We start from the raw sequence: 15,861 nt of genomic DNA, 5'->3' as shown, positions 1-15,861 counted from the left end.
AAAACAGTAAAATAATGAAATAAAAATAGAAAAATAAAAATAATAAAATAATAAAATGACAAAATAAATGAAAGAATAAAAAAATGTGAGCTTAAAATTCAAGCTCCCCTTGCAAACTTCGAAAAAACATCTCTTTGCCGTCCACCTGTCCGAGGAATAAAAAAAAAAAAAAAAAAAAAAAAAGAAGGAAAAAATAAATAAATAGCGGTGAAATGAAGTGGGTATAGTGAAGCAAGGGAAAAAGCTCAACCCAGCAAAGGAAACGAAACAGATAAAACGGCGAATAGCAAGGTATCATCAAACATGCATAAGCTCAAACAGAAGAAGGAACAAACCTTCATTAGTCCCCCCTTCAACTTAATTTTCCAATTGCTGCTCGCATTTCTTCTCCCGCAAGGCTTTGATATCTAAATCGGAAAAATTTTAAAACAATTATGGCAAATATATGTCAACTCTTTTTTTTTTATTTTTTTTTTTGTTATCCTTCAACGTATCACATATCTAACGTATCACATATCTAACGTATCACATATCTAACGTATCACATATCTGTTCATGCACATGTTCATAATTTTTTGGTATGGGTCTCCCCCACCTTATCGCATATCCCAACGATAACGTTGTTCGTCGGAGGGTCTACATCACTCAAGTCACTTATAGAAATGTTATCTAGTTCATTCAACTCATCTTGAGAAAGGAAACAGAGTAAATGATTATATGCGTATTGAACTAAAAAGTTCGTAGGTGGGCAAGTACATATATATAAATATACATTTTGGTACAACCATATTTTAAAACTGATAAAAAGAAAAAAGGAGAACAATAACTCATGCTACCTTCGTCGTCTTCAGCTTGTACAGGAAATTCAAAAAAATCTTTCTCTTCAACTTCGGCATCTTCAAATTCATCCTCATCAAAATCGGCATCTGCGAATGAAGTGGTGGATGACAAGAACAAAAAAAAAAAAAATGCAAACAAGCAACCAACCAATCAAGCAAAAAGAAAAACAAATATATGTACATGCTACCAACACACTACACACGTACTACCAACACACTACACACGTACTATCAACACACTACACACGTACTACCAACACACTACACACGTACTACCAACACACTACACACGTACTACCAACACACTACACACGTACTACAACACTACACACGTACTACCAACACACTACACACGTACTATCAACATTCTACACACGTACTATCAACATTCTACACACGTACTACCAACATTCTACATCCATACTGCTTAGCCGCACACACCCTTACCGTTGGCATTCGCTTGCGTGAATTCAAATCCTGTATTTTTTTGCTCGCTCGTCTGGTCCTTATTCATCAGTTTCTGTTCGTATATCTTTAGCCATCTAATCTTAATAGCCTCCAGAATTCTTGCATTGTAGAACTGACTACATTTTTCTATGGTACTATTAATAATTTTTTTGTGCACTTGTTCTAGGTCGGAATCTCTTAAAAGCGACATGATTAGTTAGGGGGTATTCCTCTTCTTACCCCTCTTGGTATGTTCCTCCGTTTTGTAGTTCGTTTCGTTAGTCCGTTTTTCTGCTTTATTGCCCAGCAGTTATAGCTTCCTACGGATTAAAATTTTAGCATTAACCATGTATTCATGCACGTTTATGTATTACACACGTATCACTGAAAAGATGCTGTTAATTTGAAGAAAAAGCAATCCTTGAAGACTTTTTGAAAATGTTAAGTAGCTCTTTTTTTTTTTTCTTTTTCTTTTTTTCTCTTTTTTTTTTCTCTTTTTTTTTTTCTTTTTTTTTTCTTTTTTTTTTCTTCTTTTTTTTTTATTACTTTCGTTTTTTTACCTTTTGTGGTCTTTCAAAATGAGCCTCTTCAAAAGTAAAGGAGTTCAGTAAAAAAAAAATAAAATAAAATAGCGCACTTGTAATGTACGAACCGTTTTATAGCAATGATTAAGTGCTTTTAATGCTGCAAGTAGTACATGTGATAGAAGTACTGATAACAATGTAAATGTTAAGCTTCCTCATATATTCAACTTGCTTAACAATTTTTGATTATTTTAGTTAGAGTAAAAAAATTTAATTATGGGGAAAAAAAAAAAAAAAAAAAAAAAAAATATTGCCTCTTTGTGTACACTATATACTTCTTACGACATATGCAAATATATATGAAAATATTACGTACAGTGTAGCACTATCATCTTATAACCTCTTTTCATAATTTCTCTTTCTTGATGATAAAAAAAAAAAAAATAAAATAAATTAAGAATTATAAAAAAGTGCTTATAAGTTATGTAACCTTTTTCAAAAAGATAATATATAATGAAAAGTTAAGAGAAATTGTTTTGCTGTTTTAAAAAAAAAAAAAAAAAAAATTTGCATCTCTAGCAAAATGAGGAAAAAAAAAAAAAAATAAATTATACAAGCATCGTGATGTATGGGGTTATGTAATGTATAAATGTGCGTACAGTTGTAAATGTGGGCATGTGTATGCACGTATACGCAAATCGCAATATACATACTTCCTACTTTTCAAGCATCCATATAAAGACTAATAACAATAAAATAAAAAAATGTGTGCTATGATATTTTAAAAGGTAAAAGCAATCATAGTTATATGCACAACTGCGCAAGTAATTACGTGTTACTACATAGTTAGGCATAATTAAACATGTACGTATGCAGGTGTTTTAATAAATCCGTAATATGGTCACCGATGTGCGCATGCATATTCTCGCGCACGCTTCAGAGGAACTTTAAACTGTTAACATATTCACGAATAGGTATTGTACGTACATACTTGTACGTACAAATATGTACGCATAAATATGTACGTACAAACATGTACGCATAAATATGTACGTACAAACATGTACGCATAAATATGTACGTACAAACATGTACTCATAAATCTGTATGTATAAACACATATATATACATTGGAAGGGTAAAGGTTATAAATAATAAAAATTTCAAAAAAGGGGTTGGACAGGTCCACAGGTTCTGATTCCATACGTTAAGCTTCCCACCATCTGGTTATGAAAAAATATCTTCATAGTTCGTGTTGTCAACAACATTTGTCAAAAAGGAGTAAGTGATGGTATCACAAATGAAGTTGTTGTTGTTACTGTTTCTTAGAAGTTGGAACATCTGTCTGTTTATTATGTCATTCCTGAGAAAGGAGGGGTGAACAATAAAACAAAAAAAAAAAAAAAAGGATATGACGCGATATAATGGGGGAAACGAGAACGTGAAATATATATATATATATATATATATATATATATATATATATATATATATATATGCATATATGTAAATATCCCATTTGCTTCTATTTGTTCTGGGGGGCCTCCAGCTCTGTTGAGCACTCACCTGAGTAAGTCCTTCGACAAGGCGAGGAGCGAAGATTTTGACTGAAGCGCGCAGTTGTTATTCTTCAAAAATAGCATGTAGTTGTAGTCTAGAAAACAAGTATCCTTATTGTCAATGTTTACATATGTACACTTTTTAAAGCTATTGCATTTTTCTTCATTATTTGAAAAATTGTAACACTCAACTTTGTCTTCACTATTCATTCTAACATCGTCAAATATTTTTTTCGACAATTCTTCTTCACTCATGTTAAATATATCATCATCTATGTTACTTGAGTTGGTAGAGGATTCATCTGAATATATTCTATTGTGTGTTGCTTCCTCTTCTTCATTCGTTTTATTCTTTCTCAAATCGTGTTCGTGTATACCCTTTTCACTGTCTTTTTGTATATGGTTTATTACATCAGAATTAGAAACATATAGTACATCTGACGTGTTACTATTATCATCTACATCTATACCAAAAGTTTTATATTCTTCTTTTGTTCTTTTTCCTTCAACAGGTACATGCATTTTAATTTCTTGGTCCATACTCTGTTTATTCAAATCTTCATCATTAAAATTGTTATCTCCTTGAGTAATTTCCTCAAGCACGTAAACATTATCACCATCAGTAAAGATAATCTTTTGATGTTCTTCACCATTGTTGTTATTATACGTTTTAGAAAAAACTGCATCAATATTTGTCTCTTCATTTGTGTCAGTACCTTTCACATCATCTAAATTCTGAACACGTTCATACATTTGTTCTCCTTTATGTAATTTTACCTCCTTTTCGTTGTTGTTCAAAGGGGTAGTTTCTAAAGAAGATATATCTTCAATGGCATTATTATTTCTGTTCATACTCTTTGCATCATCGTTAACTGTTTCTTCATTTCTTTTGATATAAATTTCCTTTGCTTTCATAATTTTCTCACAGAAAAAAGGTGAGCAACTCTCTTCAAGCTCAATTTGAAACTCGTTATTACCTGACTGTTCAGAATTTAAATTTTCCAAAAAATTTAATGTACTATTATTTACTATATCAACCATAAACTTACTATACAAATCGGACAATATTTGTTTCTTTATAAAATCTTTATTATTCTCTATAAACTTATCTTCATCAAACATTTCTTTGTTCTTCTTATCATTACTAATATTGCTTTTTAAAAAATTTTTTAAAGTGGCTTCAAACTCTGTATCACTATCTTTTAACAACTTATGATTAACATTCGACGCAGCATGTGCGGTAGATGATGTCGAAGCGGCAGATGAGACCGATGCTGCTACTGTGTTTCTGTTACCATCCCCATGTGTTATTTCATTTCCGTATATTTGTATTCCGTTAAGCTTCCCCATCATGAGGAACGTTACAGCTACAAGAGAGAGATTCACCACAGTCATTTTCATCCTCGGGTGTAATCTATGTATATATATCTATATCTACGTATATATATCTATATCTTTGTATATATATCTATATCTTTGTATATATATCTATATCTACGTATATATATCTATATCTTTGTATATATATTAATAAATAAACCTATTTGAAAGCAGACTTATGTGCGCTCACAATCGTATCGTGTATAAGCATTCACTAACGTAACGTATATTCACATATAAGTAAAAGCCCCTCAACTTTTAAAAGAAAAAAAAAAAAAAAATTAAGTCAAATGGTTTTGCGTAAAAAACGATTTTTCAAATTATTTTATCGAAGTCAAACTTCTTGTACTTGCCACTTCATTTCATGAACGTTAAGAGATAAAAAAAAAAAAAAAAAAAAAAAAAAGGCGAACAGGAATAAAATAAAAAAGGAAAAATAATAAAAGGTGATACGATAAAAGGTATGATAATAAAAAGTACGAAAAGAAGTGTTTGCAAAAACTTATAGCATCAGTGGCATTTTACCATATTTGCTATGTATGCATATATTCAATACGTAAGTAGCTTTTGCACGTAGGCAATATTTTTTTTTATTTCACCATTTTACCATCTGTGTATACACTCATTGGTAAACTTATACATTCATATATATGTTCATTTATACGTTCATTTATACGTTCATTTATACGTTCATTTGTACGTTCATTTGTACGTTCATTTATACATTCATTTATTCATTCAATTATTCATTCAATTATTCATTCAATTATTTATTTATTTATTCATTTATTTGTTTGCTTTATTTTATTTTATTATTTTTTTTTTTTTTGAAAGTGAAGAGGAAAGCTTTTCAACTGGAAGGTGCTTATTGATAGTTGACACACATAAAAAAATAAAATATAAAAAAATAAAAATATAAAGGAGTAAAAAAATAAGAAGTAAAATAATAAGAAGTAAAATAATAAGAAGTAAAATAATAAGCAAAACAATAAGGAGTAAAATAATAAGAAATGAAAAAGTAAAAAGAATGCTTTATAATATACTCTTACTACTTAAACACTGCTTAAAATGTGAGATACGTTCATGAGTTGTACAGCATTATATATGCATTTATACGTATGTATGTATGTGTTTACGTGTGTATGCCTACCTTTCTAGTGTTAAAGAGTTTCGCCCCTTCGTACGCATTAAAGGGCGTACACTTTAGCTGGTTCATGAGTTTATGCCCCCAAATCGAACTTTTAAAATATACTACATGTATAATATAAATTATTTCTTAAGTTCATTATACATATGGGTAAATGCGTTTACTGTAACGGATACCCCGTTACGACATGTACCTCCAAAATGTGCAGTAAAAAAAAAAAATAAAAAAAATAAAAAAATGAAAGTATGCATATATATACGAAAAGGTACACACGTGAATATGCATGTAAACATTTATGTACATGTACATATACATATGTATTACCTGTTTTTCCGGAAATGGTTTATTCTTGCTTGTTGTATGTCCTTCATAATTCTTTTTTTTTTTTTCTCAAAAGTCGAAAATAAGAAGAGAATATAAAAGTAAGGAGAAAAAAAAAAAAAAGAAAGAGCATGAAAAATGAGTAGTTACATTTTGTTGCCATGCTTTTTTCTTTTTCTTTTTCTGCTTTTTTTTTTTTTTTTTTTTTTTCTCTTCCTTTTTCCTTTTTCTTTTTCTCTTCCTTTTTCCTTTTCCTTTTTCCTTTTTCTTTTTCTTTTCCTTTTTTTTTATTTTCGCAAAAAGCAAGTGCTAGCAATTTGTTATACTTATAGGAACGCGCATACGTCCATCCCCTTAGCACTTATACATACACATGCATACACTTTACGGATGTTCACATGTACCATTGCGCGTAGATATTCCCCCTCGTTATACTTGCAAAAATACGTCGCTCCATTTTTTCGTTAAGCCTTTAACCTGTTTATAAATACTTTGCGTGCTTATAAAAAATGCTATATTTTTGTGTTTATTTATTTGCAAATATTCTCTCCTCATTTATAACATCCATACAATAAAAGAAAAAAACATGTCCTCTTTAAAATGTAATTACAACAGTTTTCGTATATCCATATTTTATCCTCGTCATAGTTTTTTATTTTTCATTTATTTTATTGTATTTTTTTTTATTTTATTTTATCTTTTTTTATTTTATTTTTTTTTTTTTTATCATCATTTGCGAACAGAATCCTTCCGTGTTTTCATTTTTGCGCACGTAAAACTATGTGTGAGGAAATAAGTGTTATCATACGTGTGTACGTACGTGTGCATGCGTATATACACGTGCTACACTGTACAGCCGCGTTTAAACGCATATTTTTTGTGGCCGTTATACGCCTTTATCATTATGACCATTTGAATACCAACTTACTTTTCTATATTACTTCCCCCCTCCTCTCACCCGTAATTTAAGTATCTTTTGAATTCTACAAGGACGCAAAAGTAAAAAGTGAAAAGATGAAAAACGCAAAAGTAGAAGAATAAAATTTTATATGAATGTTCATATGAAAGAGTAGCGTGATATTATTTAACAGGACACAGTACGCCCCATCAGACACTAACGCTCTTTGTTCTCATTTTTCTTAAAGTGAAAATGATTTTTTTTTTTTTTTTTTTTTTTTTTTTAAATTAAAAAGGGTCCCTGTGTTTTAGCGTTTATATGCACTTGCACATTTGCATATTTTATTTTATTTTTTTTTTTTTTTTGTGTTTACGTGTATATATGTATATCTGTGTTTATGTTTGTGTGTGTGCAAAATAAGAGTTAGGCGAACTTTATTTTTTCCCCTTTTTTAATTAGGTTTAATAACGTATGTAAAAAATATTCAAAAGTAAATATATATAACTGCATATCATTTTATATGTAGTAATACATGTCTGTACATGATTATACATTGTTGTATATCATTTTACGTATGCATTAAAAAAATTAAAAAAAAATGAAACATTGGGCTATCTATATTTTATCGGCATGATAAATTGTATGATTGAATGGGGAAGAGTAACTCTTCTTGGAGAAAATGTCCTAGTCATAGCTGCAACTGTAGCCATTGCCTTAACTATTAAAGGTGGGTATGGGTATACCAAATGCACCAGTTTCAATGATTATTACTTCATTTCTGGGTGTATAACAAAATAAATACAACTATCAAGAATGGAAAGATAAAAAATTTTAAAAGTTAAATAAATGGGATAAGAAAAAGTGGAAACATATGTTTTTTTTGGTGAATTCTGGTTATCTGCTCATCATAAGCATATATTTGTTTCGGGATGAAATGGAGTGCTTCCGTCCGTTTCTCTTTACATACGCCAATTTTTTCGGTCCATTATTTTACCCCTTTTTTTGCCTCCATTTTTTGCCCCCATTTTTTGCTTCTCCTTTTCTACATCCACGTTGATACCGCCATCTATTACTTCTCCACCTGCACGCAGGCATACTCCTGTATGTACCTACTCGTTTCTGACCTCGTCAGCCTTTCCTTCATATTATTTATATCATACACATCACAATTGTTTTCACATGTATATATATCTATATGTGCAAATTTAAGATTAATGGCATCGCTTTTTTTTGTTTTTTGGTTAAGTAAAATTTTTTTTTTTATTTTGATATAATTTATAACAGTCGAAAGAACTTGAAACTCGAAAACCTTCCTCCTTTTACATATATGACAATAAGGAATGTCATTAACATTAAATAATGTTTTATTCTTTTTCTCTAGAGTTCCATTATTACAGATAATATTATTTTGATTACTATTTGAAATTATACTAGAAGTATATAATGCTGTCCCTTTATATGAATACCTTATTAACTGCTTTGGAAATCTATGTATTTTTTTTAAATAATTTAAAAATACTTTATCTATTTTTCTTTTTCCTAATATTTCCTTTTGTATATCTTGAAATGCTTTAATTTCGCTGCTGTCCATTTCTTCCTCTTCATGTTTGTTGCTACTGATGGCTTTACCCTTTGCACTACCATAGTCCGTTAAACTGTTCATGTTTCCGCTATACCCATCAGCATTCCTCCTTCTCATAATGGATCCCTTTTCACCACACACACAGGTGTTGTACCTTTTTGTGGCATCCTCGTCAACCTCTTCACCCGCAGTCAGCACTCCACCCGCTTCGTCCACTTTATCCACTTCGTCCATTCCACCCACTTCGTCCATTCCACCCATTTCGTCCATTCCACCCACTTCGTCCATTCCACCCACTTCGTCCATTCCACCCACTTCGCCCACTTTATCCACTTCGTCCATTCCACCCACTTCGCCCACTTTATCCACTTCATCCTCGAAGGAATTATCACTTCCCGTGCTGCTACTCTCACAGTCGTCTTCATCATTAATATAAATTTTATTTTCGTCGAATATTACATAATTTTTCACCTGACAGTGTTCATGTTTTTTTTTTTTACTGGCACAAGGAATTCCGCAAATACTACAACAGAAAAAGTATTCTGCTTGATTGTTAAAAACATTTCTATCCTGCTTTAACAAAGTTAAGTAGTCAATGGATTCATGAGCTTCTTCCCCATTTTGTTTCTTATTAATAGTAAGTTGTGTATCTGATTTGTTTATACAATTATTATTCCTGTAGAAACTTTTTCGTTGTTCATGAGAAGTCTGATTTTCAAGTTTTAACGATATGCACAATTTTCCATCATTCGACGAGTTCAGCGTGTTCATTCTGTTTGATATGCTTGTTTCGTTTGTTATACTTGGTGAATGCGATCGTTTACTGCTATGATCCGAAGCTGCAGATGACGATGAAGATGACGATGAAGATGAAGATGACGATGAAGATGAAGATGACGATGAAGATGAAGATGAAGATTTCTTGTTGTTGCTATCATCTGAGTCGCCTAATTGGTTTGTATCGTCTGAAATGGTTTGTTGGTTCATATCATCTGACACTACTAAGTGTTTCGTGTGCTCAGGTGAAACTGCTTTCTTATTACATGACTCAGTTAGACTTTCCAATTTTTCACTCGAACAGCTAAGTTCGCTACATGCATCCGAATTGGCAACGATGTGCGACTCATCTGATGCTGCGCAGTTACTCTTTTTGTTCACCTGGTCTAGCTGCTTAACTCTATTTGAATCGCTCACACATGAGTAGTTGTTATTACATTCATTGGCGTACTTACTATTACTGATACTTTTGTAGTTTCTGCCATTGTTGTAGTTTCTGCCATTGTTGTAGTTATTAACACTGTTATTGGCACCCTCACAGCTACAGTCAGTGAGTTTGTCAGGAACAACAGTACTACCCATGTAGTAGTTATAGTAGGGGTTATTGCGCGGCAACTGGGTCCGGAAGCATTTCACCTGATCACCACAATATATACAAATAAATAAATACAAACATCTATGAAAACAGTTAGCCATCTTATCGATTGGGGCATATAACTGTAATAAAAATGTCATCATGTTATTACAAACTAAACAATAGAAATTTTTTTCTTGTGGTAAATTTATTCTATCTAGCCAAAATGGTTTTCCCCCAATTTTTGATACAAATTTTTTATTTATTTTTTCTTTATCTGTTAATTCATCTTTTCTGTTCCCATCATTGATGTATCCTAGTAGTACATGCACCATGTTAATGCGCACCAGGGAGTGGGTGGAGGAAGGGGAGAAATATATAAACACAATGAAGCGAATAAAAATATGGATAAATGGATGTGGATATATAAGTAGGGATATATTAGTACGGTTAAATAATTACAGATAAATAATTACAGATAAATAATTAGAAATAAATAATTAGAAATAAATAATTAGGAATAAATAATTACAGATAAATAATTTGGAATAACTAATTAGGAATAAATAATTAGGAATAAATAAAATAGAGCTAAAATGCAAAAATACGATGATCCGAAAAAACGACGATTTCGTAAGACAACAGAACAAAATGATCCCTCATCAATTTCCAGTCATCGCAATCTACTAGCGAAATTGGAATTAAAAATATGCTTATGTATTTATTATACACGTCCTATAGAAAAACGTATATTAATTAGGAGGCAATTCATATATACAAATGATGCTTATACATAGCAACAGGTGGGTATATATATATATATATACATATATATATGTGCAGTATCGAGTAAATACCAGAACTACTGACAAAAAATTAAAAACATTCGTCAAAAAACTATATCGTCAAAACAAAAGAAAATAAGGGGATTCGGCTTAAGTGCATACATATATATATATGTATGTACATACACATGCATATAAGGAACTAGTTAAGAATACGTGCAACACATACCGAGACCAAATTGTTTCAAAAAAATGCACAATTTAGCTCTACTTTTTTTGTATGTAGTCTATTTTTTTTTTTTTTTTTTTCCCTTTTTTGGCTAAAAATTTTGTTAAATAAATGATATATATATATATATATATATATATATATATATATGCTCCCCTCTCTTCAGTCAATTCCTATGCAATCGGACAAGGAAAAACATAAATTAAATAAATACAAAAATACAAAATAATTATAGAATAGTAATAAAGGAATGAGTGAACCATGACAAAAGTATTTTTCCCCTTATTTTTTTAACAAAGCAAAAGAGTAGCAAAGCAATAACATGGTAAACAACATAACGTACAAATTTCTAACGATGTTTCAACAGATCGTCGTTTTATTCGCTTATTTTTAAATCGTTTCTTAATATTTCCTCCCAACATTAGCTAATCAATTCGTTTCTTTGTAATCTCATTCGTGTAGTCATCTACTCATATGGTCATCACAATCTCCTTTGGTCATCCACTTTTTTCCCTTTTCGTTGATAAGTGCAATTTAAATAAATTTGACTTTCTATATTTTGATTACTCTTACATATTTATACATATAAGCATACACAAAAAAATAAATGAATAATTGAGTAAATGAATAATTGAGTAAATGAATAATTGAGTAAATGAATAATTGAGTAAATGAATAAATGAGTAAATGAATAAATGAATAATTGAATAAATGAATAAATATACATATATACATATCAATCTATATCTATATCTATATCTACATACATGTATATATGTAATCCATGTATGCATATTTACTGTTCATGCATTCTAGCCATATTTTAAAAAAAATTTTTACATTGTATACATTTTAAAATAAACTTCAAATGCCGAAGGGATAAAATGGTGGTACCAAAATTCTCAATTCTGGTGGAAAAAAATAAAAATAAAATAAAATGAAAAAATATTGCAAAATGTAAAAATATTTCAAAATGTAAAAATATAATAAAATTTTATAAATACAATGAAATAAAAAAAAATGTAATGATATAATAGATTAGCAAAATAAAATAAAAATATCAAAATGTATGCCTGCCACAGTCTCTATGAAGAATTATTAAGGTGAGTTGATACGTGATATTTTATTTCGTACAAATTGAAGAAAATTAAAAAAATTGAAAAATTGGCTTACATATATATACATACCTATATACGTATACATACATACCTATATAGGTATATAGGTTTATATGTACGTCACGTGAGTACAACATATAAAGGAAGGAATTACAAAAGGGGAAGAAGAAAATGCAAAAAGAGAAAACACGCATATAGGGGAAAGTTTACGTCAAATGCATATATGTTTGTATGTATATATGTATATAATATACATACCGATTGATGGATAAAGTTTTGCCATATTGTACTTTCTCGATATGTAATATTATACATAAATCTGCAGAATAATTTTTAGCGTAATACGCGTACACCGAACTCTACTGTACTTGTGCATTTTTAGTATTTATTATTATTATTTTTTTTTTTTTGAATTTCATTTTCTTCCGCGAACTCTTTGCCCACATATGCATACGTACGTGCATACATACATACGTACGTGCATACATACATACATACGTACGTGCATACATACATACATACGTACGTACATACTTACATACGTTTATGTATATTCGCCTAAACAGTATAGCTACCCGTTAACATGAACGAGGCAAAGCTAAAACGGCAGAAATTTTTAAACAGCCTTCAACACAATATATGCAAAAGTTACTACTTATATCACAATGATTTTTACGAGCAGTTCGACAAATTCCTGTTCAATTATAGTGTATTGTTACTAAACCCTTCTAAAAAAAATGATCTTTTTTGTAATCAGCTGTCCTTTTTAAGTTTCACATGCCATTATTTTTATCCACAAAAGGGAAGTAGCAATAGTGAGGAGGAGGTGAAAGGACGTTCGGCTGAATGTCCATCGATAGATATTGATGAGTACTCGAATGTAAGCACAAGAGACGATGAGTGGAAAGTAGGCGATGATTGGAAACTAAGCGAACGTTTTAGTAATCATGGGGAATATGCAGATTTACTGCATGATAGGAGTGCAAAGGAGGGAAAGGAAGGGCATGAAGAGGTGGATATTACGGACGACGAGATGCTCAACGAAAATGTTGAACAGAAAAAGAAGGAAATATGGAAGAGAATGAATAAGGAGAAGATAAAAATGGATGCAGATAATTTAGTAAAAGGTAGAAGAGAAGAGCACAGTAACATATTAGTGGCATACAACGATTTAAATGAGTATATAAACTTTTTAATGGTAAGAAATAAAAAAGAAATAAATTATGTAGAAGAATTATTTTTTTTATTATGTCAACTTATAGTTCATTATAAACATGACTTATATATATCTGTTCTGTTAAGTATAATAAAGACTATAAGACAGAATAAAAAGAGAGTGGATTGTATACAATATTTGCAAATTTTAATTTTTCTAAGTGATGTTAATATTAATAAGATAAGATCATACCTGTTTAAAAGTATAATTGATATGATAGTATATACGAACAAAAAAACAAAAGAAGAGAAGATTAAAAATGAAATATTGTTTCTGTTACATGAGGCTTATATAGAAAATAATCAGAAGAAAAGAATACGTAAGAAATATTCATCTTCCTTTAAAAATATTAATCATTTTGCAAATGCTAATCATTTTGCAAATGTTAATCATTTCCCAAATGTTAATGATTTGCCAAATGTTAATGATTTCCCAAATGTTAATCATTTTGCCAATGTTACTATATCTGAGTGCTTCAACAACTTTGCTTGTAGTATACTGATAGAACTGATAAAGAAAAACATTTACGTAAATAAGAGAAATATAAACCTAATTGCAGAGGGGGTCTTTTATAAAAATGAAAAAATTGTTAAGTGCGTCTGCTTTGCTTTGCTAGGGAAATATGATAACAAAGAATTTGTCGTTCAAATAGAAAAGGAAAAATTTGATAAAAATAAAAAAATCGAAGAATTAAAAAACATAAACAATCAGTCCCATCAAAAGTTGAGTAAATCAAAAATTAAACAATTACATTTAAAAAAAGAAAAGATTATGGAACAGCTTTATAACGATCATCATAACGAGGAACATTACGCTTCAGAAGAGGAAAACAATAACAAAAAAAGGCATATTTGCAATTATATAAATTTTCTTTTTATCGATTCTCTTTTTAATCCGTACGCATTTGCATCAAATTTATTTAATTTAATTTGTACGAAGTATAAAGGTAATAATGGTACAATAAAGTTATTACTACTCAACATCTTGTGCAGAATTTATCAGAGAAATAAAATAGTAGAAGAAAATTTTTTTTTATATTATGAACATGTTATTACACATGTAAGGAATAAAAATACCTTGTCCAAATATCTATCCATTTTTTTGCAATGTATTCATGATTATATACCACCTCCTTTTATTCAACGAATTCTTTATATATTAGTAAAAAAATTTTTGGCTGAAAATTTATCGGAAGAATTCGTTTATCTTATTATTAACACTATTATTGAAATCATTGTAAAATTTCCCCAAGCCTTGAACGAAGAAATATACGAAGCAGTTATTATTTTTAAAGATTACAAAAATAGACATATATCTATCCTCATCAGACGCTTTCTCAATGTGTGCAAACAGTTCAATCCACTAATCCTCAGCAGAAAATTGTTGGACAAAAAAACAGCCATGCTAATCCAAAAAAAAAAAATATTGAACTCTGCAGGTAAGAACGACCAAGAAGATTCGCTTCTCCGATACTCCTACCTACTGGGTGGAGAAGCCGCTTCGGAGAGGGTCGAAGAGGAGGAGGAGGAGGAGGAAGAGGATGAGTTTGTACAGAAGGGCATAACAGCAGCGCGGGGGGATGATTGGAACACAGTTGGCAGTGATGTAGAAGCCGTTGACGTAGAAGCTGATGAAGTAGAGGCTGATGAAGTAGAAGCTGATGAAGTAGAGGCTGATGAAGTAGAAGCTGATGAAGTAGAAGCTGATGAAGTAGAAGCTGATGAAGAAGAAGCTGATGAAGTAGAAGCTGATGAAGAAGAAGCTGATGAAGTAGAAGCTGATGACGGCATTTATGATAAACGCCGAGCAGAATGCAAGAAGGGGGGGAACCACGGGATTGAGGAAAAAGTTATGAACAGGGAAGGAAAGAAGAAGCATGTGCAAAGGTTAAGCAAACAGATGAAAAAGGAAAAAAGGAAAGAAGAAAAGATTAAAAGAGAGGTGAAAATATGGAATAAAAATGAAAAGATATTAAGCGAACGAATATTAACGGATGAGGATTTTAAAAAATTAAAAAGGATGAGAGATTACATTGAAAACAACAGAAATGTAGATATGTCAGAATTGATGGAAATATGTAATGCTCAAAGCAATGATGAAGATTCGGAATGTAGCAGTGACGAGGGAAGAGAAAAGGTACTCACGGAAAATGATTTGTTATTTAAAAAAAAAATTAAAAAAAGTCAACTCATCAAAATGAAAGGTAGGAATACTGGAAGCTGCAAAAGTGGTAGTAGTTACCGATTTAAAACAAATAAGGAAAAGGAAAAAAAAAAATCATCCATGATGTTAATGCATAAATTGAAAACAAAAAGGAAAAAGAAAAATGCACTAACACAATACGGAAAAATAAAGAAGAAACTCAAAGGTAAGTTAGCAGCACGTGCAAAAAAGAGAGGAATCATACAGAAGCGAATTACAAAAAAGTTAAGCAGAAGAAAGAGGTGAAGCAGCGGAAAGTGTGA

General features: G+C 30.5%; 4 protein-coding genes across 4 annotated transcripts; 1 reads left to right on the top strand and 3 right to left on the bottom strand.

Moving 5' to 3' along the window:
* Positions 1 to 91: 91 nt before the first annotated feature.
* Positions 92 to 1,497, bottom strand: PmUG01_03022900 (transcription initiation factor IIA subunit 1, putative; the record flags this gene model as incomplete). Its single annotated transcript, XM_029008858.1, has 5 exons — positions 92 to 145; positions 336 to 407; positions 596 to 687; positions 837 to 926; positions 1,287 to 1,497. The coding sequence occupies 5 exons, from the start codon at positions 1,495 to 1,497 to the stop codon at positions 92 to 94; spliced, it is 519 nt and encodes a 172-aa protein (XP_028859443.1).
* Positions 1,498 to 3,037: 1,540 nt separating this feature from the next.
* Positions 3,038 to 4,764, bottom strand: PmUG01_03022800 (conserved Plasmodium protein, unknown function; the record flags this gene model as incomplete). Its single annotated transcript, XM_029008857.1, has 2 exons — positions 3,038 to 3,173; positions 3,377 to 4,764. The coding sequence occupies 2 exons, from the start codon at positions 4,762 to 4,764 to the stop codon at positions 3,038 to 3,040; spliced, it is 1,524 nt and encodes a 507-aa protein (XP_028859442.1).
* A 3,420-nt stretch (positions 4,765 to 8,184) lies between these two features.
* Positions 8,185 to 10,383, bottom strand: PmUG01_03022700 (conserved Plasmodium protein, unknown function; the record flags this gene model as incomplete). The annotated part of the gene is made up of 1 exon (XM_029008856.1): positions 8,185 to 10,383. The coding sequence occupies one exon, from the start codon at positions 10,381 to 10,383 to the stop codon at positions 8,185 to 8,187; it is 2,199 nt and encodes a 732-aa protein (XP_028859441.1).
* A 2,380-nt stretch (positions 10,384 to 12,763) lies between these two features.
* Positions 12,764 to 15,844, top strand: SDA1 (the record flags this gene model as incomplete). Its single annotated transcript, XM_029008855.1, has 1 exon — positions 12,764 to 15,844. One exon carries the CDS (start codon positions 12,764 to 12,766, stop codon positions 15,842 to 15,844), a length of 3,081 nt encoding a protein of 1,026 aa, XP_028859440.1.
* Positions 15,845 to 15,861: the final 17 nt, after the last annotated feature.

The sequence above is a fragment of the Plasmodium malariae genome (genome assembly GCF_900090045.1).
Source record: "Plasmodium malariae genome assembly, chromosome: 3".
NCBI lineage: Eukaryota > Apicomplexa > Aconoidasida > Haemosporida > Plasmodiidae > Plasmodium > Plasmodium malariae.
This window is presented reverse-complemented; position numbering and strand designations above follow the sequence as displayed.